Source organism: Molothrus ater, chromosome 6, assembly GCF_012460135.2.
Source record: "Molothrus ater isolate BHLD 08-10-18 breed brown headed cowbird chromosome 6, BPBGC_Mater_1.1, whole genome shotgun sequence".
Lineage (NCBI taxonomy): Eukaryota > Metazoa > Chordata > Aves > Passeriformes > Icteridae > Molothrus > Molothrus ater.
In genome coordinates, this window is record NC_050483.2 from 34,106,127 (window position 1) to 34,131,759 (window position 25,633).

The 25,633-nt window shown below is 33.4% G+C and overlaps 1 protein-coding gene across 3 annotated transcripts in view; it reads right to left on the reverse strand.

The window, feature by feature from the left end:
- The window catches only part of NOVA1 (NOVA alternative splicing regulator 1), a 138,931-nt gene that overhangs the window by 2,968 nt on the left and 110,330 nt on the right, over positions 1–25,633 (reverse strand). For 2 of the 3 annotated variants that reach the window (XM_036384937.2, XM_054515318.1), the window contains 2 exons: positions 22,766–22,837; positions 1–105 (listed from right to left, as the gene is read on the reverse strand). The exon at positions 1–105 is cut by the window's left edge and continues 2,968 nt beyond it. In XM_036384937.2, the coding sequence (XP_036240830.1) occupies positions 1–105; positions 22,766–22,837 (177 nt within the window). The remainder of the gene's footprint in view (positions 106–22,765; positions 22,838–25,633) is intronic. The other variant, XM_036384938.2, reaches the window with a different exon arrangement.

Here is a 25,633-nt window from a genome sequence, read left to right on the forward strand (position 1 = left end):
GGAAAGCTGTACCCAAGCCCCTGACTGCTCCATTATAGCCTTCACTGTAGCACCTCCCTTCCCTATTATCAGACCTGCTGTGCTGTTGGGAACTATAATCTTTACCTGTAATTGAAAAAAATATATATAAATAATACTTCTGCTTTGTGCATAAACACTATAATATTTTTGCTACCCTATAAAAGGAAGGAAAAGAATGAAGCAAGTTAGTTACCATGTTTTTAAAAGAAAGGGTTAAAAAATTAAAAAGAAACACAGCTTATCATGCTTTTTAATGCTCTGCATGTTTCAAATGTATATTAAGAAGAATTAAAGGTAAATTAACAGGAAAATAATTTTTATCATTCTCCCACAGAAAATACTGCTTTCAGCATAGCACAGTTCAGACCAAAAAGATTAAGCAAATGCAGCTATTATATTCATATGGAAAGATTATCTCAGATTATATCAAACTGAGTATTTTCACATGATTCCTCTCCTCCTAGGCAAATGCAGCAAAACAACTTCTTTGGCAAAATTTGTCTGAAATTCTTTACCTTCCTTTAAAACATCTATAATAGCAATAATAAAAAAAGGAAAAAAAAAGAAAAGAAAGAAACAGAACAAACCAAAACCAAAACAAACAAAAAACCACAACCAAAGCAACATTCAGCTAAACCTTGGACAGATGAAATAGCTGATCTTGAACAGAAAATGATCTTGATTCTTTGACCTGTGACCCACATCACTGTATGGAAATTCATTATCTGATACACTGTATTATTATTGTTCAGCCTATGGAAATTAAATTTTACAGGACAGAGTACCTAAGAGCTGAGAATTTGAGAGTACAAAACATAGCATTTGCCCATTTAAAAGTTTAGCAAATGGTTTCAAACAAAGGTTATTTACCTAAAAATCCTACCTTTGCTTCTGTTTAAACAAGTTTCAATGGACACAACATAATTAATGTCAGTAAATGTATTACCTATTGAATTACTGCTATGAGCGAAGAATGATGCCCAGGATAAAAATTCAATATTTATACTTATTTTTATAGCTTTTGTTTTTAATATACGTTTTACAAATGTGTCCCAAAGTTTTAACATACTGTCTATTTTAGGACATTGAATTAATAAGATGTTTTATTTTACAAAAGTTTTGGTTTTAGTAGCTTTGTGTTCAGATATCCATTCATCCCAATTTTGTGGAATATCTGTAGGGGCAACACTTTTCAGTCCTTTCATCTAAATTCTATCTAAAGTCTTATCAACAAAATAATATAAAATACAATTAAATGTTATTAGTAATAGTCTCTTTTTACTGCCTCATTATAAAGTCAAACTAATTGCAAACCAATATGCATGCCCTATAAGTAAGTTTTCTAAAGCTAGAAAAAGCTTAGATATTTCCAGTGGTTCTGTTAGCATGAAATCACATCTTTGAGAATCCAGCATACTAGAAACTTGACAAACACTTATATTTTCCACTTACACAATATTTACATTAAAAATAATATCTCATACTGTATTTTGCACTGGATTGTTTTAAATTATATACATAATTTTTAATTCAGAATTTCATTGGCATCAAAACAGAACACGTTCTATAGAATAAATAAAAAATGATCAGCTGCTGAATTATTCTAAAGGTAATGTGAAAGTAGGGTATTAAAAAAAATTTCGTCCACCCACATATTAAATAATCCTATAAAAAAAATCACTGTATATATACTTACATACATAATGACACGTTTTATACATATTTTTAGGCAGATTTAGTTTTAAGTCAGGACACCTCCTAGTAATTTTAAATGCAGTTCAAGGTATTTGGTAATTTTAAGGTAACCTTTTGAAGAATTCCCATCATAAAAAGAAAGAAACTACTCAGTTTTGATTAGGTATTTCAGTTCTAGATATAAATACATTAACTAATTGCTAGCTTGAAGAATTGTCCATATTTTTGCAAAATTTTTTTTTGGGGGGGAATTGCTTATTTGTTTTTGGTTTTGGGTTTGTTTTGTTTTTGGTTGTTTTATTTGGTTTTTGGTTTGTTTTTTTTTTTTTTTGGTAACACTCAAAAAATGCAGCACTGCACAGCTCTCATTATTATGGTTTTGTGCTGCATACAACAGAAAACATTTACTTGCCTCCACTGGTTTAAGACACACTAACAGGTTCTGTGGGAGATTTCAATAAGCAATATGCATAGTTCTGATCAAGTCAGGCATAAGTGCCTATGTCAATTTAAGTGAAAAAACCCTAAAAACATAAGAAAGTACAAAAATACACTCTCAAAACCATACATGTGATTTCAGATGTAAATAGGATATTTAATGCCAGAGCAGTATTGTTGCACCTGTAATATTACAATTACATACGCAACATATGAAAATCCAGGTCACTATTACAAAGCTGGGATTTTTCTTAAGGATGGGCATAGTAAAAGAAAGCAATGGCTTAATTCAGCCACAAAATTAAAAAGGAACTCTCCTCTAAGCAACAAGAAAGATTTTCACAATGAGAAACTGGTACTTTTCTCACTTGACACACAAATGTTCATTAGGTTACCACTAACAGCTCTAGTTATTGGGCAAAATTATCTGTCTTATCAGAGGAGAGAGAAAGGATTATCTTCTTACTCACCCACTTCAACCTTGCCCAGACATGGTTTTATATTTAGTACTACAAACAACATAAAAATTATGATGCATTTTGAAAAAAACCCATAAAATTTCATGTGCTGGATTAATATATGTTTGTCTGTTTCAGAAATAAAGATACCCTTTTCTAAATATCTGATTTAGAAACAGACTATTGTTTCTTTTATTGGCAACTCTTTTAAATGGTATTAATTTAGGAATATACCAATAATACCCTTTCAAATACAACCCCTCCCATGGTGAATATTTCATGTAATTTACATAGAGGACATCTTTTAAAAACTTAAATGCATTAAATAATTACACAGTATGCCTCTATTTTATATTAGGACAAAAACATTACATTCCAGTGAAAATTCAGTTTGAACAAAGCATAAATGCATCTGTACTCATTTTACTTAAAACATAGGCAATCCTGCTCTTCTTGAAAAGAAGAGTGACATTTGTATTATTTTGAGATATTCAGCTGTAACATTCTTGTATTTCGGACAGCTAATTTAGAATTTCATTTAAAAATTTAGATAATTATTTATATTTATAGAAAAGCAAAATATATTTAGGATTTTTTTTTATTAGGAATATTAATCTTGCTACCAGTTTGGAAATCTCCATCTATTTCTTTTATTCACTAAATCTTTCCCTTGTTTGTATATTGAAATATCAAGTATTTATGGCAAACATTGGTTGTGCTGTATAATAACACAGTATCTAACATATTAGATAGATCAGCAGTCTAGGTGCTGGTAGAAAAGAAATAATGCAAAGGTTTTTTTTTTTTTCCTGTTGAAGCCTAAAATCCACATGGTCACTAAGTTAAAAGGTATAAAATGATAAAAAACAATTCAGAAAATGAAAAATCAAATACTATCTATTTGGTTTTGTTACCTACGTGACCACCATTTTTGAAAAACGTACTTAACTCCTTGTCTGTCAAGGAAATTGGACAGTGCACTTATTTTCCTTTTACAGATAAGAGGTTCAGAAACTGATTTGGATGCAGAAGTGAGAAACTGCTACCCAAAATAAGTGCTCTGAGCTATCCAATAAAGGTATCTTTCACTACGCAGGAAGATTAGCTTTCCAGGTTAGTGTGTATGCTCCTGGCTATATCCGAACTTGTGCTGCAAAAAGGAGATTGATTATCTAAAGCAATTATGAACAGATGCTTACATATGCTTAAAAATAGGAACACGTGAAATTTATTTTGTTTAAATGCTATAGGAAGAAAAAAGGAAAGTAACTCAACCTTTATTTCATGTCAAATAAGTTTTATAAAAATTAAGGATTGCAGTTATGGCATTTGCTTGCTCACAAAGCAAATTAATTACTTCAACAGGCATCACTCTCATCCTATTTCCATTAGCATAAGAAAGTTCAAACTCAGGCTCAAAAAATATAATACTTCTTCCCCCTAAAGTCATCCAACTATAACAAATATAATAGAAACAAAGTAATTTCTCTGAGTTCATTTTCAGTGAAACAAGACTGTGTCTTTAAAAGCCTTGACAAAAGTCAAAGAAAGCTGGGCTGTAAGAAGGGCTCCAACTGGAGAGCAGTTTGCTGCCCTCAGTTCCCAATGAAATCTGCAGAGATGTGATGCAACTCTGCCCTTCAGAGGAAGAGGCCTGGTACTTTAGGGATCTCAACCACTGAGTCCAGAGACACAATTCAAACTGCTTTTAACTCACCACATGAGTAGCTCATGTAAATCCTAGACTCCTAAACCCTGTATCAGCTAATTCCTCAAACTTTTCCTATTTATTGACAATCCACTTGCATAAGCCCATGCTGCTTTCATATATCATGTCAGAATTGCCTGCAAGTCCTCTGATTTACCAAACTGGAAGTCCTGGCTCAGTTAAGTGAGCAGACTAGCATCTATCCTGGAAGGCCAGATGTTTGGTGATTATGCTCTGCCACTCCCATCCTCCCCAGTGCTGCAGTGAGACAATCTGCACTGAGCAGCTATGAATGCCCATGAATAAATGCTAAATAGTTTCATGGGAAGACAAACCATGACCGAATCTGCACTACTACCCATGTCCTGCCAATTCTCATTCCCACCCCTCTCATGGAGAGACCTCCAACAAGCCATAGCAAAGTTTCACCCACTCCACCTTTTCACTTTTCTACCGCTTTATTTCTTTGCCCTCCTTCTCTCTGACAATATTTTGGCTGGTTATATTACCACTTCTCACAGTCTCTAGAACTGGGGGGACGGCAATCACAAACCCACACCATACATGCCACCCTGCTAATACAAGGTCTACACTGATAAATTGAGTGGAAGGATGAAATGCAGGCTAGATAGCCAGAATTAGGACTTATATAGGCTGTTACATCAATTAGAGTAACTGTATGTTAAGAAGGTTGAAAAACGTGGTTTTAAGTTTCAAGTTTCACATGGTGGCATGACACATGCCTACACTAAATTACACCAGAAGAGAAATATTACTGATTATACAAAATAGCACCAAAACTTGGAAAAAACAAACCAAATAATTCAACAGTGGAAATATTTAAATGCATCAGGCTCTATTTATTCCACTTCTGTGAAGTGTTCTAAGAGATTGCACAGAGATTAATGAACCAAGGATCTTTTTTATCTATTATTCAGGTTTCCTTTTCCTCTTTTATTTTCAACAGTGTAATTATAACCCATTCCATGAATTTCTTGTAACAATTGTTCTTTTTCCTTCTATTAAATCTTTCAACTACTTGTCTAATACTGGTTTATTTTTTCTTAACAGAAAAACACTTTATAGAAAAGATTCCATCTAATCTAACAAATTCATCCTAATTTGTCACAATTCTACATTTTAGACTCTTTAAAGCAAATAACTGCACTTCCTTAAAACTGTAAATTGATACATTCTATTTCATATATTTTTCTTTTCTGTCTTCTTGCTCCTCAATTGTTTTAAACTCTTTAAAATTCCCTTTGGCCTCTGGATTCTACGTCTGAAAATTTCATGCTATTTTAGCTGCTCATATGACTACAGGCTTAGACTTAGTGAAAAGGTGTTCTGAACATCCCAATTCCTGTAGAGAGCAGTCAGTAAGCAATAGGATCACCTAGGATTTTTTTTTTTGTGTGGCAAGATAACACACTGCTACACTAGGCTTGTGAGTAGTCCCATACAATCCATCCTAAAGTGAAACGGCACTATAACAAAAATCTGGGAGAAAATCAGGATCAACTGAAGATGTGCGAGAAGTTCTGAAATCAAGCAGAATGACAACTAAGTTCATTACAGGCAAGGTGATGCCTGCATGCACTTAGAATTCACAGCCATGCTCTGTTCTATCAGGCAACTCCTGGGAAGCCCCTGGCTACATAGCCAGCAAAAACCACAAGTTCAAGGCAGCACAAGCTACTGAAAGGTCATCACACCTATACAGCAGGCAGCCATGCAAGGCTGCTCTGGACAGATGTCTGCTCATGTCAGACTTGGGCTCAGCTTCCAACAGTAGCCTTACACAGCAAATCTGTACTTATTGCATATACACAGCCTCAAGGGAGCTACTGGAATTTCTCTCAGTATTTTCAGTATCTCTGGACTGGACTCAAACTGGATTCATGCACATGCTGAAACACAAATTTACTTTTTCAGAGGTGTCCTGAACAAATTCCTGGTTTCTCAGTTCCAGATTATACATTTCAGCTTCAGAGAAAATTCTTAGACAGAACAGAGACATCTTTTAGAGACATATTTCTAATAATCTGCTTGATATTTATTTACAAAAATAGGCACATGTCCATAAAAAGCAAAGCAATTCTTTGTAAATTTAGCTAGATCATCAGGTAAATAAACTTAGACCATAAATTGTCATCTTTCCCGACCATGTTTAAATTCTGTAAATGTCATTCCAACTCAGTTTCTCTCTTTCTGCAAAAGAATATCTAGAACTGAAATACTGTGTGAAATAGTGCAATGGATTATAGAAGGAGATTAGCTGCTACTTTGTTCTCAACATAATGCACTTTTTCTTTTTCTAGTCATGTTAATGTTAATGTGAGTTTCTTCTCATCACAAGCAGTACATATACTTGTAGTATTCCCTTCATAAATGTTGCCTGCAATTATTCCAAGATGAATATAATTTTGCTACTTCCCTATGTTGCCTCTTTGTGTTATTTCTGACCTCATAATTACAGTTTCTTTCAAGACAATTCAAGGTTAACTTAATCCATTGAAAAAATTCTGCAAGTCTGAGTTTTGTCACAAATCACACTAGATTATTACAAATATAAAAAATTGACAGACCAAATAGCAAATAGATATTCTAAGATGTTTGGTTTTATACGCTGGTGCACTGCAGAAGCATTTTGGTCTGATACTGACACTACTGTTCATCACAAGTGTTTATTTTCCCCAGTTCTTAGACCTCCTCTCTCAGCTGAGGTTGCATTTTTAATTTCATTTTAGTCACAAAAACTATCATGCAAGAGAAACCCAGCTTCAACTTAAACACCCAGGAACAATTTACATCTGAAACCACAAGGCTTAGAAAGTCAGAACTAAGTAGGAGAAATATTTACTAGAGATAAGACTGTGTAAGGATGTTTTGCACAAATTGCTCTTTTGGCTTAAATCAATACTATTTTTCAATTAGCATTTGATATTAAACCTTGACTCTTTGAGGCACTTAAAAAAGTCACTCCCACTTCTTTTAGTAACTACCTAATTACAATTCTGCCCACTTTAAAGTATGAACGTTAAGATTTTTCTTTCATGCTTTTAACTAAAGATGTAATTTGGAATGCAAATTTCTCACAGCAAGAAACTAGCAAATCATGTTTAAAGAAACAAGAAAAATATTCTCTGCTGCCTGTTTTAGTTGCCCTTCTGTCACCAGTGTGTGTAGGCTCTAACTCAAATAGAAAGGCTTCTCTCAAAAGCAGAATGTGTGCATAGCCAAGTTGTGTACACCGAAAGAATAATTGCTAAAACAGTGTTGGTTATACAGGTGGCTGATTTTATAAGATTATCTAGTCCTGAAGAAAGTATTATTAAAATTTTACACTCACATATGCACACATAAAAATCTGAATAGTTTCATAAGTACCCCTCAAGAAAATATGATTCAAAACTGTGGGAATGGAGCAGACCAACTCCTCCATGAATTCTCTATGATACATAGTTTTAATAACATAGAGAAGAAACTTAACTTTTCTAATTTTTTTCTCAGTAGCATAAAAACAACATTCCATATTTAATGCATTAATGTTTCATGAGCTTCAAATTACATTTGCAAAGAAGTGTAATGCATTTTGAGAAGCTTCATTTATACTTTTCACTTTTTTATAATTAAAAAAAGAAAAAATGAGCCAGTTACATACTAAATTACACAAGAGAAAAAATTAATAGATTTTCACTCAGTTGCAGAGAATGCAGTATACATAGAAAATTAGATATCCGTATTGGCTGTGCCATTGTTCAGATGAAACATTTTTAAAAAGACAGAAAGCATGAATATTAACAGTTCTGTCCAGTATTGTCTAAAACCTTCAATGATGATCGAATGTTAACCCTATTCCCTCTTTAAAATCAGCAAATTTTCCCCTCCCCCATCTAAGATTTCCCTTTTTTTCATCCTTCTTATATAATTTGTTGCATGGTATCCTATGAATACCTGCCAACACTTCACAGAGACAACGAGGGGTTTAGAAAATACATGAATATTTACAGAACTATTAAGTATAGCAATTTGGGATACTTCTAACTGAAAGAAACTATACAATGTAATTTCATTATTGGAATTGCTAAAAGAAACTCTTCTCAATATAAAATAATTGACATAAAATATAGATAATGTATATTATTTTAAAACTAAATATGCTTCACTGATGGTATCACTAAAACTCACACTGTTTTACATTAGACAGGATCTAACTTATGAACTCATAAAAGCCACTCCAGTTTCAAAAGTTAATCAGTCTTAACAGACAGAGAGGCAAAGTGGGTGCATCCCTTTTTTTAATGCTTTCCCAGTCACAGATCCATAGATGTTTGGCTCCTCATAGCTAGAAACTCACTGTCCAAAGAAGCATTGCACTGGCTGCTCTTCTGATAAAGCTTCAGAAGGCAAATACATAAATGAGTAGGACATTTCTGCCCTCTTCCATAGAATAAAGTCAGCATGCATGAGCTTTACAGGTACTCCATAAACTTGCTCTGAATGACATGCTATATTTTAACTAGAAAACTTACATTCAATGAGAAGTAATCATTGGAAGAAATTCTATGGCTAACACATAAAAGAGATTTGCTAAGATGTTGATAACAAAGCCAAACATAGGAATCAATTTTCCATTGACTTATGGGAGACTGATGCTTCCTTTTTTTTTTTTTTAATTTTTTAAAATGCTTTTTAATGGCCATGTACCTGCAAGTCTAAGAGAAAACTAACAGTATTTTTAAATAACCCTTTGAATGGAGTATGAGTTTTCAAGATGAAGATATACTGTTAACATTACAAAGCATCACAGCTATCAACAGTGCCCAGTTTTCAGTATAAACGTGGATAAATATGGCTAGAATACACAATTATGTTCTTCTAAAGAATTAAGGCAGAAAATTATATGCATTAGTTATTTAATTAAATTGAGAGGAAATAACAGCCAATAGAAATGTGCTGAGGGACTTGCCATTTCTCTGTCAATAACACTTCATTGAAACTGACTAAAACTTGAACCCTTGGAAAAACTAAACCCTGGATATTAGAAATACATTGAGATTTTTAGGTTCTGACATTGCTAGCCAGATCACATTATTTTAACAGCATGTTAAACATTTTCTAAATTAATTTTGGATTTAAATCCAAGTATGAAATCATGGTTCAGCATTACTGGTAAGAATACTGAAAATCAGTCTCTGGAAACCACATTTTCAAATTAATTAATCTATCTATAGGACTGACAGGACAAAAGAGGCTAAGAGTTTTAGCTTGTTTTCAGAGGATCTTTGCCACAGTTGATTTCTACAAGATACATATCACAATAATTCACAGGAATCATTTGGCAATTCTGAACAAAATTTAAGTTATCAACTATATATCCTCTGCAGGAGACCCCTCTCTTGAAGTATGTGGAATCAAGGTGAATCAGTAGAACCATTTCAATTCTATGGCATGGAAAACAAGAATTTATTATGACCATTTAAAAAAGGGGTATTTCTTTCTTTCTAAAAGCTCTTTGTGATCCTTTTGTGGGAGGCCAAAAGAGAGAGTTTGATCATCAGCAAGAGGAACTTTATGGTTACTCATATCAACAGGTTTGCAACTCCCAAAGGAAGGAGGTAAAGTGCTCAGAAAATATGTCAGTTTTTAGTCCCTTTCTTAAAATACACTATCTCTGTATTTAATATCTTCATGCTCACAAATAGTCCCCAATTTTGCTATCACAGTTATCTTATTCTGAAAATTAAAGTTTTAAGTGAGAATCTGCAGAATTGAAAGAATTATAGATTTTGAAAGAAGGAGATAAAAGAAACTAACTAGCTGAATGTGTTTTGTCTAAATGAACACCTTTGAGTTTTCATGACCATAAAATAAAATAATGATACTAAACCCTAACGTCCCCTCCTACACTATTTGTAATTAAAATTCTGGGGTAATTACTCTGTTCTCCATGGAAAGGAAGGGGAGACAGACATGAATTAAAACCCTTGTGGTAATGCTATTAATGTCTCAGGTCCATGAAAATAAGAGCATATTTATTCTTGTTTTCCCCTGCAGACAATACTGTATAGCTTCTTGGTGTTTTTCACTAAAAAAAAATTAAAAAGGAAGAATGGCAGAAAGCTAATGACCAAATGTTTTCCTAAAAACTTTATAAACACAACTTTTCTTATGAGTTTTTTTTCTGAAAACATCCATTTTGCTTTAGATATAAACACATGATAAGATGGTGGAGCCAAATAGCTTCTAAAAAGAGGAATATTTTAAACATGCTAACTAAACACAACAATTAAAAAAAGCCAAAAACCACCGTGAAACAAAACAACAAAAGACCTTCTCACCATTCCCACAGACATATGATTTAATAGAAAAACCTTCAGAAAAGTAATAAATTTAGCAAATATCTGAATTATAGACACTTTTATATGCACACAAAGAACTGTACTATAAATATATGCTGCTATATAAGAATGCTTAATATTTGATTTACTTGTAAGAGAAGCAGTCCTCTTGCACTGAGTATCTAGTGAAGAGTTTCAGCTTAGGCAGTGAGTACAGAAGCTACTCATTCACAAGTGCCTCTTTAAATCATATTTTTGCAATTCAGCTTATTTTAAAACCAATAAGAAAAAAAACCTCATGCACAAATACATGCACATATCTGTACTCTCTACAGACACAAGGAGTGGAGCCCCCACTTCCTTCCAGGTCCATCATGTCTTAGAATCTCCCAGCTGCAATCATGTCAAAAATAAGTCTGATGCACAGAACAAATGAATGATGTTCTGATTTCAAAATCTAGGAACAAAACCCACACTCTCTTACATAATTATTTCAAGGGACTCTCCAACCTTTCTTGGAAACCAGATTTCTGCTCTTAACAATATTATGTAATCTAAATAATGTAACTTCGGTCTGAGAACTATCTTCCATATCCAGTCTGTATTAAGCTACATATGTAGAGGTGAGAAGACTGAACAGGGCATTTTTAATAGTGCATCTTGGCATAACCTGGCACCAGTTTTGCAATTGCACTTTTACTCCAAGATCACAAAATTAGGGTAAAATGAAAGATAAAACTTATTCTATAATCAACCAATACACACAAAATAAATATGGGGGAATAAAGATGATGGAGAGGGAAATCTGGCTCCTGCAAAATGCACCTGGTCCATCTAGATGAACTAACAAATTAATAGCAGCAAGGGTTATAGTTACTTTGAACCCCTGGCTTTGCATTACATAACCAGCAGCAGAAGCTTGATTGTTTCTGTATTAATTAATCCTTAACTAATAAAATAGGATTTTGTCTAGCAAGAACTACTCAATGAAGTTCTCAGGGACACTCTCTTAGATGTTTGAAAATTGTTTTCAAATAAGAAAGGGACGACAGTAAAGCAGAAAACATTTATATAACCATGTCTCTCTATGAAAAATAATAATTATTAGAAATTTTGATTACAAAAAGGACATAGTTTTCTTAGTGTGGTTTCCCTAATGGGTGGAGGCATAGGTGGCCACAAACAAGTATTGTGCTCAGTTCTGGGCCCCTCACTTCAAGAAAGAGCATGTCCATAGAAAGGCAACAAAGCTGGTGAAGTGTCTGGAGAGTGATTCCACACGGAGCAGCTGAGGGAACCCAGAGAAAAGGAGGCTCAGGGGAGACCTTACTGCTCTCTACAACTCCCTGAAAGAGTGTTGTAGTGAGGCGGGAGGTCAGCCTCTTCTCCAGGCAGCTGGGGACAGGACAAGAGGAAATGGCCTCAAGCTTTGCCAGGGGAAGTTCAGGCTGGACAGCAGAAGGAATTTCTTCACAGATAGAGTAATTAAACATTGGAATGAACAGTCCAGGGAGGTGGTGCAGTCACTGTCCCTGGAGGTGTTCAAGAAATGACTGGAGGTGGCACTTAGTGTCAAGGTCTAGTTGACAAGGTGGTGTTACATCACTGGTTGTACTTGATAATGACAGAAATCTTGTCCAACCTAATTGATTTTGAGATTCTGTGATGTCTCCAAATTTAATAAGCAATGCTACAGGACTCCATAGCTCCCTAATGCTAATAGAGTCTTCTGACAATTCAATTCAAAACCTTCCTCTCAGAGCCTGACAATATGTCTCTAAGAAGGATCAGAGAACAGAATAAGATAAAATCAAGCTGTAGGTCTCAGGAAATATACCATTAACTGCAACTAAGCTGTGGTTGGCCGGCTTAGAAGTTAACATTCACCCCAGCTGATTCATATCTTTAGTTTATAAGTCTATCTACTTCTTGGTTAACTCTTGTAAACTTGTAGTTATATTTATTTAACCAAGATAACTTAGGTCAGTACAACTACTTAGGTCACTTATCAAAGTCAACTTAGCTTTTAAAAATTCTCTATAATTACAAGAGACAGGTGAAGATACAATTGCATAGTCCTTATTAAATGGGAAGATCCTGGATTTTGATCATAAATACACAGCTCAGCAGGAAAACTGCATGTATTTCTTGTTAAACCATGTATTTGCAAACCATATTGTTTCCCTACATCTGTGCTCTGGGTTATATTTCTCATACAATGGGAGAAAAATTTCATTAAGGCAAACTATCTATAGACAAGCACTAGTCATAGGCAATACTTGAATATAGATAACTGGCACCTATTCATAATTTTGCATAGACAGTAACCTCACAGAAATGTTCATGTGGGAAAAAAATTAATCCTCATGCAAACTAAGGCTGTGGAGCACAAATATGGCTGTATTTACACATTTACATTACATGCTTTTATAAATATATTATAAATGTGTAATAGTATGTGTGCATTAACATGGAAAAATACTTTACACAGAGTAAATTTGAAGGCAGCATCTAAGTAAATTTGATTTCAATATCTCTTGTTAAAGATACAATGAAAAATAATTTGCATCTAAGTCTTGCCCTGATCTCAACTACCGTGCTCAATATATATACATTCTTCTGCTTGAACAGCTGACAATTTATTTTCAGAGAAAAGATACTGAAATATGTGAAAAGAAAAAATAAAAAAATGAGATGGAAGTGAGAAAATCAATAGATTTACTAATCCTTTTTGATTTTACAATACATTTGTCCCTTTTTTCTATTTAACAAATACTCAATGTGATCCTTTGCATACGTATAATAAATGCATAAATGCATTATTAATTATTCTAATATCACTTAAATTCAGTTTTCAAAACAGAAATTCCATCCTAACAAAGCTGCAGTCTCCTTTTCTTACCCTGATTCATCTGAGTTCCTATTAATGCCAGGCAGGTGTAACTTACAGTTAACTTTGAAATTGGATGCAGTAAAGACAACCATCAGAGTACATAAACACATTTTGTACAGCCAATCAGTCTTTTCTGGTAATGTAATGTGTATCATTTATTATCTAATTACTTATGACATAATTAAAGCAGAAATTTCTATAAAACAGCCTCAATTGCTGGCATACAAGTGAAATACAACCTGTGAAATGTCTTCAACAAACAACTGTTATTTCCTTTTGTTTGTAAAACAATGTGATAATGCTGGTTCTAGACTATATTTACAGTTTTATTAAACATTTTAAATTTATTCTTATGAACAAATTTTCTGCAAGGAAATTATTATCTTTTTACTTGATTTCTCTTTTTTTCTGCATCAGTTAATTATACATGTGCACAGGTCTGCAGATTTTAAGGTATTGTATTTTGTTTCAGTACTTTTTACTACAGAATGCCATTAATCATAGTCTAATCTATTTCATAAACCAGTTTAATTCCCTAACTGCAACACTTTAAAAGAGCCCACATGGAGACTGCATTTCAGTATCTCATGGGTAGGGGGCAGCTGTTAATTTATTATCACGATTACTACAACTACTACTAAGAGAATAAAGTCAATCAATTCTCATTGCATTTTTAAGTTTGTTAAGTGGACAATAACGATAATCATAAAAAGCTGAGAAGCACTGACCTCATGTACTATGCTACCTAAAAATATGAAAGAAGAATTTACACTGCACTGCATTTGCAGGCTTCCAGAAGCTTTAAACAAATAAAAAATCCCAACCATATTTTTCTAAGCCCATCCAAATCACAGGTAGTAAGTTTACTTGAATGAGTAATTTATCATGTAGAAGTGTATTATTGTTTGATAATGTAAGGGGTGGGGGGAAATAGTCCAGCAATACTTTGATCTCTAAGGCTGCATTCACTAAGGTGCCATTTGAGAAGCAGGGGAAAACAGAAGATGAAACAGGCAGCACAGCAGACCCTCTGTACCCCAGACTAATACTATTCAAGGCTGCAAAGATTCAAATGTAAATCACTGGTAGGTCATAGACCAATGAGCCCTTAGACTTAGAGGGACAATAGTCCAATTGATCCACTATTTGCAAACCATGCCTCTTAATATCTGCTATTACTTGCAGGAGGTCCAACTTGCTTTCAGGAAAAAAACCCAAACAATTAACCAACTAACCAACCCAATCCAAACATCTAAAACCAAACCCAAAACCAATAAATGTGAAAATATCTACAAGCCCAAAACTAGGGGATAATACTACTGAATAAGATCCAGTTACATATTGTTTTGATACAGACTATCTGAAATCTAGGGTGCAATGTGTCAGGCAAAGGTCCCAACAGCTGCAGCCAACCTCTGGAAAAGGAAAAACATTCTACATCTTATTCTCTATAGTGCAATTCATCAACCTGCTTCCATGATTTGTATACAAAGAACACTCCTTTTTCACTCAAATCTGGCAGAGACCTACCATGATTGGTGGGTTTGTCTCACATCTGTCTATGACTTCTCACCATCTGATGAGTTCTCAAAGCATGCAGAGGACAGACAATGCACCTAGCAGTCTGCCTCGCCTAGCAAAGTGTAGTGCTACACTATACCTACAAACAGCTTGTGAAAATGAAAATATTTCAGATAGCAGAAAAAACCCAATTAACTAACAAGGAGGATCTTCTAGGGCCAGGCCTAATCATGCCTCACTCAACTAACACCTGACAGAAAAACATGGTGTGTTTTCTACATGACAGTCTGCTGCAAAGGATCTGTCCTAGTGTAACAGTAAGGTCTACAGCCTCAGTGTTTCTTCCCACATTCTCCCTTAATCATATAAATCTGAACTCCTTAAAAGCCACTAAATTAAATTCCAAATAATTGAAAACTTGGAGTCAAACCTTTTTCTGACTGATTATGCAGCAGAGAAACAACAATACAGTCATCCAGATTTGCATTCTGGAAATTGCTCTGCTCTCCTGTTTTCTCTGGGTTGTTCAAACAGAGAAGAAGGCACTCAGTGACTCTTTGCCTGTGCACCTGAGAATATGGCTGGATTTTTCAGCCAACAGCAGTTTTAAATGAAACAGTACATCTACCATACTAAACCTGAGTATTAAGAACTCAAAGTCTCAGCTAACCTTCGTTAGATCACAGAGTAATATGTTGCCAACTTTCACTCTAGCTTATTTGGGATGGAACGTGAACATGGATATTATTTAGAATTTTATAACACGCTATTAATTTTAATTTAGTATTGATAAAAGAATTATACTTCAAAAGGAACACAGAACATGAAGAAATTAAACACCCTTTGGCAAAGGACATTTGAAAACCTTTATCATATTTTGACAAAGAGAAAAATGTGTACTCTCCAAATTTTCTATGTTTTATGATCCTTTTTCCTAAGCAGATAGGACCTTCTCTTAGTATGGGGACATGGAAAAATGCCAAAACCTATATATCATATCTACAAATATTCATAAATGAAAGAACATATTAAATTAAGTGAGGGACTTTTTGAATTCTTAAACAACTTAAACAAGACAAGATGATGATAACCCTAGCAGTCTAAACAATATGCATTCAATCCAAAGAAGCATTATCATTTTACATGTTCACTACAAAATATTTTAAAGTGAACAAATCCCATGAACGTCATAAGTGTACTTTAAACAGTAATGATCTCAGCATCTTAAGTGAAGCAATAAGGATTTAAAAATAGATTATTTGAATCAAAAGCAGGCTTCATAAAGTCACACTGAGATTTTCATGTTTTCTAAATCATCTAAGTCTTCATAAACAAAGACTTTCTCTCTTTTTTTAATAAGCTTTGTGGGGGTTTTGTCTTGTATTTTTACCTTTGGATTTTTGTCTACTGGGGAAAAACAACCAAAAAATCTAACAACCAGGTAGAGTTTAAAGCATGAGTAGGTATTGATTTAAGACATTTATCCATTTTAAGAGAAGGTAATAGTAATTCTGTTCATTACACTGAGAACATATATCTTTTCAAAGGGGGGATGAAGTAGGAAACGAAGTGATTCTAATTATTATCAAGCATAAAATTCAAACAAGATACACAAACAAGGAATCACATTTTTACTTACAGGACTGAAACTAGCAGGTCATTTATGACATCCTATGAATGACATGCCAGTAGTTTTCAGAGACTTAGCAGTGAGAATCTACAACCTTCCCCATTTCTCAGGAAAGTTCCTGACATTTCTCCTACATTTAAGACAGGAACAGTAAACAGTGACCCCCTATAACTATCGTGCAGTGGGAAAGAAAAAAGGAAATGAGTATGGAATATGAACCCAAATTATTACCTACATACTTGTCCCAAGGGGAAAAATTGAAACAGACAATAAGAACAGTAAAATCCCCAAACTGTTTTGCATATAAGATTTTTTAAATTGTTTAAACATTTTATATAATTTAAATATATATTCTAAGAAAACAATGCAAACAAGTACTGAGCTCAGATACTGCAAAATACTAGAGAAATGGTTAAAGGACAAAATAAATATATTACAAGTAATGTATTAACACGAGGACGAGAAGAAAGTCTACAGTTAGTCCATGGAGGGTAGGTTACTTCTGCTTAGAGTTTAGACATGAAATGAAGGATTCCAGCTGTATAGAAGCAGGAAAAGTTACATCTAAACCAGTAGAACCTCTACTGGAATCCTCTCACATGAACAGGAGAGTAATTCTTCCTAGCCTTTTCAAGATATATGGCCTCAAACATTATTTATTATGTGCTATCCACAGTGTGCCATAGGCACCTTGTAATCAAAAAAGGAACTCTGTCTTATTAAACTAAAACAAGCTGGTTCACTAAATACTTTAGTTATGGTCCATATAAAACACTGTCTATTAGATAAAGTCTCTTTCAAACAGAATATTAGGTTTGTATTGTAGACCACTGACAGCATCATCTGGATGTAAAAGAAATGGTCGTATTTATCAGTAATGAATCAGATTGGCTGGCAAGAGGTCAAATTGTTATCTCAGAGAATTACCATAGCAAATATTCTTAGTAATCCAATGAAAGTTATATCACATTTTTAATTCTATAGTAACTTTTTTAAGAATTGTAAATAATTTTATATTGACTTTGATCTTTAATACACAGTACTGAGATTTGGAAAGATCAAGTGATCCATCCAGCATTAGTCAATATGTGGAAGACCTCAAAAGAAAACATTTTCTCAACACTACCCTAAAAATTGACATTAAAATCAGGGAAACAAAAATAGATTAATATTACGGTTAAAATATCCAAGACACTATGTCTTAAATAAGCCTCATATCAAAGTTCAAAGGTAAACTGAGATAATATCTCACTGACCTAGGATGGCTACGGAGTGTCCTGGGATCATCATTAAAACTCAGTATTTGTGCATTAAGATTAAAGTACGGATAAAAAAATATCATTTGAAGCTGGTAATTGTACATATTTTAAAAATCCCTGTCTTAATAATAACAGAAGGCTAAAACAAAGGTTTCTTTCCTATATCTCCCTCCACCTCCCACAAGAAGTTATATGTCAAATATGAGTTCATCAACCCTTTAAAAGCTGTCAGCATGCTTTACAGACTGCCTTTATTTTCAGATTCTACCTTTCTGTGCGGAATAAAAAGATGAAACTTCTGCAAGAAATTTTGCAAACAGGGTTAGGGTGGTTCTCTAAAGTCAGAGAGGGAGATGGGGTGCATCAATCATTACAATATCAATTCATCTCCCAGTCCCTAGTTATATATGTACTATTATATCACATTGCAAGCTATAGACTTTGCATAAAATAAAGAGGCAATGTAAGCCAAAAGCATAAATTCCAAATACCAAGATTTTAATAGCCATATGCTTGTGCTCTACCTGCTGAGTACAGGCAGTTCCAAGAACCCTGGCTCAGTCCCATCATGTGAAAATGTTAAAAAGTATTATTTATTACAGATATTGCAGGAACAAGATGAGAAAGAAATGCTGAAACAAAAAAAGCAAACCTGCGGACTGAATGAACAAAATCTACACCTATCTGCACTCCAAAAAATTTATATTACATTGTACTAAATGATAAGATTTTCAGGTGCAATAACAAAGCAGCCAAATTGAAGGTATAATTGTAAAAAATACAAATGCCATGGGAAAAAATAGCGTTTTAAAAAAGTAAAAATAAAAGGTTCATATAGTAAGTTAATGACTCAAAGTTTGCTATGATAAATCCTATTTTATTGCTAAGCTTAAGCCTATCTAAACTGTAAGGCAAGGATAAAGGACTCCTACCTATTACTCTCCTGACTGACTATTAAGTATGAATGTGTGTTTTGGCCCTTTTATTCTCTTAAGCCAGTAGCAAAGGTCAGCAGTGGTACCAATTTCATGGAGAAAGGGAGGACTGGAGAAGGAGACATGCAAGTGTCCTTTCCAGATATACATCAAATAGGCAAAGGAGAAATAAAAACTTAGATTTGTGTGTTTCTCCTCTAAAATTAGAGTAACATCAGTTACACAGGCAGATAAAAAGAAAAAAATAATCTTGTGAATGAATAAAAATATGTAAACAGTTTAATTACAGAAATACTAGTCTATCTAAAGTCAATTTTTAAAATAATTAAAACTTGTACCTTTACTGGGTTCTACAGAGGAAAAGCAAGCATGTTCTATATGATGTTTAGTGCATTATTTATCACTTTAGAGATGAAATTACCTCTTGAAGTGTACTTTGGAGAAGTGAAACTGATTTCCTCCTCCTGGTAAATAAAAGTAAAGCTATATTCTGCCAGCTCCAGGGGCATCAGCAGAACAGCTTCACCATGGTAGCTATATGTCTATCAGTGTTTGGCTATAAACAGAGCTGACCAAGCTCATGAGGGTGTAACACAGAAGCTTTTAGTCTAAAAGTATAGAAAGATTGAGTTAGTTTCAGCAAATAGGCAGACAGGAGGGGGAAAAAAATATTGGACATTCTACTGCCTCTAATTCTATTGCCTCTTTGGTTCCTTCTTCCTTGAGAACTTTGCAGAATATGTATTTTTAATGTGAAACAAGGTCCAAGGAAGTTCCACTGAAAAAATAAGACATTTACAAGAATAATATTGGCAGATGTATAACTTCCTGGAACAAAGAACAGAAGAGAAACACACTGCCAGTGAAGAGGTTTCTGTTGCACTCAAGGCAACTCAGTAAAATGCAAAACATGACAGTTCTAAAGAAACTTTTCTTCCACTAGATAAGGCATTTTCAGACACTATCCTCTCCTTGAGAATTATAAAACAAGTAGTTCATGAACACTGGATTTTTCCAAAAACAATTCATCAAAAGCTGAAACTGCCATACAAAGGAGTTATGACCTCATCTGAATGGAGGCAAAGTGAGTCATTAAAAGGAAGATCTAATACAAGCCAGATTTCCTGCCTAGCTTCCTCTGACCTCTGTTGGCAGTGCTATTTTCTTCTTGTATTAAAAAGCGTGTCTAGAAATTGTTCAAACTCTGTCAGGGGAACACAACTGACATGCTTGTACAGCACAAGGCTCACATCAGCTGTTCTCATCAAAGCACAGACTCGACAATTCTCTAATTGCAATGATTTATGGGGGAGTCCTCCAACCCAGCTTAAAAAAATCTCACTTCAACAGCAACCCAGCATGAAGTATTGTTTCAAGTTTGCTTAATCACCTTTCTAATCTTTAACATAAAATATCATCTTCTCATGAGTAAAACATTACATAAAATGGAATGATCGTAAGCCTAATATGCCACCTTATGCACACAACAGAGTGTGCTGTGAATTCATCTTACATCTTAACACTGACTTTCCTGACATCCATTCAGTTAACTAAGCTCTCTCGTGTTATCATAAAATACCATCGTGTGAGAAAATTCATACCTGAATGGTTATTTTTCTACTGAGAGCCATCTTACACAGCCATATATCAAAACAAACATTTACTATTGTTCTCTCATACTCTCCTGTTGGGCGTTCATGTGGCTGCAGACAGGTTTGAGGTGATTGTGTTGGAACCTATTTCCATGTGACAGCCGCAGTGCAGATACTTGTGGATACCCTGGTGCTGAATGCTAATCACCACTACAGCATGGGAACAATTGCCAGTGATGTCACTTATCACCAGAATGAACAGAAAGCCTTAATTGCCTTATCATGTGCTTTGTGCTTCCTGCTGGAATGGCTAGAAATCACTAGAAAATACGAGAAGGGATAAAATAATCATAAACCTGTACAAGTTTCAATAGTTAATAATAAAAGCAGTTCCAAAAGTCAATTAAGGAACTCATTACTCTTCTTCATATATACAGTTCTGATGCTGTTCAAAAAAGGTCTTGATTACTCGTATGAAAACTGAATTGAACACAGGTTATGAATAAAGTGCATTAAAAGATGTAATTTGGAATACAGACAGGACACAAAGCATACATGTCATTTGGCTTGTGAATTTAGCTATATTACTTGACAATATTCTCATAGAACAACTTTCTATAAGCATAAGTATTTTTAGCTATTGAAAGGTCATTTAAAGTTTATACACTACACTATAATTCTAATAATATAAAATTCATAGAACAGATGCAAAGTAGGTGCTTCTCTTATGCTAATTAACATGCTAAAATTTATCCTGTAAATAAAAGAACTTCTTCCTTTTTCTCTAAATAACGATCATCAGGATATACATATAATAAAAAAAAAGTGTGAAAGAAAAGAAAGATAGTAAGAACCCATTAAAAAACAATCCCTGTACTCATTTTCAAAACCTTCTAATTAAAATAAACAAAATACTAAAATTAAGAGAGAGAGAATAAAAGCTGAACAAAGCTTATAATAAAACATCCCTAGGTGCTGGCAAAGATTTCATCTTTGTCATTTAATGATGATGAAGCCAAGTAACTGTTGCTGGAATGGAAGCAGGCTGATGAAGAAGGCTTTCAAGTTGAAGTCAAGGATATCGCAACCTATATTTTTCTTAGTAGTTCCTCTATCTATACAATGTCTTCCTAAATTCCATTAGTTTCTGTATTTGACACCCCCCCCAATAAATGTCATGTGTTGATCAAAGGTATAATGCTTTAATACACTTCTGTTCACGTGAAATTGTTTGTTCATACACCAACAAGTTCTAAGCAGTTCAAAAAATATCAGAGAATTAGTAATTAATAACAGTGTTAACTTTCAGGGGAAATTAGCTTGTGAAGTAAACTTTTCTCATATTTGATGTTATTTATGCAAGATGTGATAGCAACATTCAGCTAACTGAAACAAACTGTGGGAAATCTTAGCATATACTAAATACTTACATTATTCAAACACAAAGTACATTAAGTTAAGCAGTACATCAAAATAAAGAAGGTATTTTTAAGCATGAATAAGTTCTAAAAAGCATGGTACGTAGCAATTTTCTACAACTTTTATAGGGAAGATGAAGATAATATGATAATTTGTCAACACAATCAACTGGACATGGACTTTTCCAGTTAAAATAAAAATAAATTAGTAGAATTTACATGCTGCTAAAAGGACAGTTTATGCATTTAAAAATACGATATGAATTAAACTTACTTAGATGTGTTTAGAAAGTTTTCAGAGAGATTTAATTTTACTTCTTTCTTCATCAATCAATTTTCATACTTTTTTACTTAAATAATGCCCCTATGTTACTGTCCACAGACACATTTCAAAATTCTGCAATAAAGAAGTCTGTTTGCCATTGCTGGGTTGAATTCCAGCTATTTAAGCATGGGTTTAGGGGTAATTCTATCATAATTTAAAACTGATCAAGGAAGTAAATACGTGTGTGCATATATACACAAACATATATAAACCAAGAGTTGCTCTGTCTACAAACACACCAGTTTTGTATCCTTGCAATTTATCAAATGGAAAAAAAAAAGCAACCCAACTATTTTAAAAGATACTTTGCTTTCATCAGAGATTTTAACAAAGCCCACCAAAATAAATTAAAAGAAGCAAAATATTTTCCATTTACTTTACCAATTTCTAACAAGAGTTAGATATCTATGGTTATGGGTGTATATATGTGAATGAACGAATAAATCCTTAACCCACCATATCTTTTTCTCCAGTTTGCAAGCTGTCACCCGTGAAAAGTATGGTGTAGATGGTAGGATGATACTGTACCTGATTGGCTCTGGAGGTGGTCATGGGATCAGATGGAGAGGACTTGGTGGTAGTTGGGGAAGATGGCAATGTCTGGGAACAAAGCAGTTCAGGAGCAAATCAACCTTTACAAGCCTTAGACTGAACAGTTAAAAAAATAAATAAACCAACAAAATAACATAACTAGAAAATTAAAAGAAATAAAAAATGCCTAAGACAAAAATCTTTCTCCTACTCATTGGAACTTAATGGAATTTAAAGTCAATTGGATAAATAATGCATGTAAATATGCATGCTTATGCATGTAAAAACAAATTCGTGACTTGAAATCAAGATGGTGAACTCACATAAATACTCAAAAATATGCTGACCACATGAGGAATATATTCTTTCCTCTCTCCTCCTCTTGGGGAAAATGAAGACTATAAGTAAACAAAAATTCCAGCAAGTTCAATGAGCACACTAGGAACAGTTATCACTCTATGAACAAACAGGGCCAATGTCTGAAAGAAATTAAGAGACATTTGCTCTGGCACTTTATAAAGCACCATTGTACAGAAAGGACTTGTAGCCAGCAAACTGTATTCCATACCTTACAATAGTTACGCTGAAGCTACCGCGTTTCTGGCTATATTCTAACTGCTAAAATATTCATTGATCTTTTTAAATCTAGAAGCAGGTGAAAAAATGTAAGCATCAATCTCATGATGGATGAACATGCAACTAATACCTTCATAACAAGTAACTACAAAATATTTATGATTAGTGTTAAAAACGTTCATTTAGTTGAGCAAAGGTCAACAGCTTATTATAGTTCTGTGTTCAAAATAAACACAAAAAAGAATTAAGAGTCATATTTATTGATCATCTTTTCTAAATAATATACATATGCTTAACATTAATTCTTGAACAGCACTGCTCTGTTTAAAAATTTTATATACACATTTCTCTTAAAAGTATTAGATCGTGACAGAAAAACTCTTCTATTCTTTTTATAAATGTAGTAAAAAAGTAAAACTCCAATTTTCAAAACATAACATACAATACTTATTCAAAGCATGTTTGTGACATCTTTGCAATATATAAATATTATAATATATCAAAAATTACACTATTTTTATGTCAAGAAATAAGTGTTAAATTGCTATACAATGGAATTTATAATACGCTCATATAGTTACTAACCAAAACTATTTAGAAATAAATAAAGCAAAATTTCACACTTTCAGCATTTCTGTTACTTACAATCATTGACAGTCCCTCATAAAATAGGTATACATACTTTTGCACTAAAACTCTTAATGCATATGAGAAAGCTGGGACACTGTGAATGCATAAAGTTGTGTATTAGCAAAATATGGGCTTGTACATATGCACACACAAATATTTTAGATGTATGTTAAACAGTATGAAGATCCATTTTTCATAGTTTGTACATAAACAGGCAGTCAAAACAGGAAAAATAAAACCTTAAGAAACAGATCTCTATTTTGTGCTTCCAACTTGTTACTCATTGTAAAGCAATAAAAACAAATAAAAACAGTTTAAGCATCAACTGGGACTCTTTCACGATAGTGATGTAGAAAATACTATAATGTATAGGACCTTAAAAAATTATGCAGTTGGCAAACTGCTATTGCTCAGCAGGCACCCCACACTGTAAAAATCAAAACAATTATAAAGGATTCGCCCATGTCTTTATGTACCAAACATGGGACAATCATGAGGGGTCCATTTGTGAGGGGCTAGAATTATTTAGCAAAAGATGTGTCTGATTCCACAGTGGTACACAGCTAAACTTGTTCAGGTATAGAATTATACTTCTGATTTTAGTGAGATGATACAATATTTCTCTTACCAAAGTCTGAAATTGCAATGAACTGATTTTTATCATTTAAGGCAAAACAGGAAAAAAATACAAAAAAAAATACCCAAAACAAAACAAAAATCCCAACCAAAAAGAATGGAGAATTGTTTATTGCCCCAATAGGTTTTCTTTATTATAGCTAAGTATTAAACTTCCATCATGAAATCCCCAAAAGAAAAAAAAAATTCTAATCTATTTTGACTAAAATATTTCAGAAAACTGATAATTTGTGTTGTCAACACCACTGCTAACCAGCACATATGGTACTGTATGTTGTTTTGGTATGCTAGGTTGCTTATTAAAAGGAAAAATAGTGTGTTCTTCACAGTTGTTATTAAACTTAACTAGAGGATTAATAGGGAAATATGTAGAACACTTCAACACTGGATAATGACAATCACTGATACCACAGATGATTTAAGAAACTGGAAACATCTCAATTTTCAATTTATAACAATCTTCCTAAAGCACAGAAATATATAGCCGTGATGAAAAAAGGAGTGATGATAATCATTCCAGGTGGCTGTTGAACTATAACATCTACTATGTAGAAGCATTTCATTATTTATTTGAGCAAAAGCCTGCTTAAAATACAATGGAAAAAAATAGATTAATAAATTTAAAAGCAAAGACTGTATTAACGAACAAGAATCAACCATGAGAAGTACCTTTTATTAAAAAAAAAGGCTAAATATTGAAAATAATTATTTTTTGGTTTTTTGGTGCTTTTTTCCTTGGTATATCAGGTTGTTTGTATTTGAGGCTTGATCTCTCTTACACTGTTTACTGACATAACTACTTTTAGTTTTATATATATATATGTATATACACACACATACACACACATATATATATAAAAAATAATTGACAGTGTTTTTTAAGAATTAGTCTCTTTTCAAGCTTCCATATAATTCTGAAGATACACCTATTTATTTTTCTCATATATTTTAATCATTTTCAAACATTAAAAAGCCCCCACCAGAAACAGACATTTGGAGTTTGTATTGAATTTTCACTGGCTG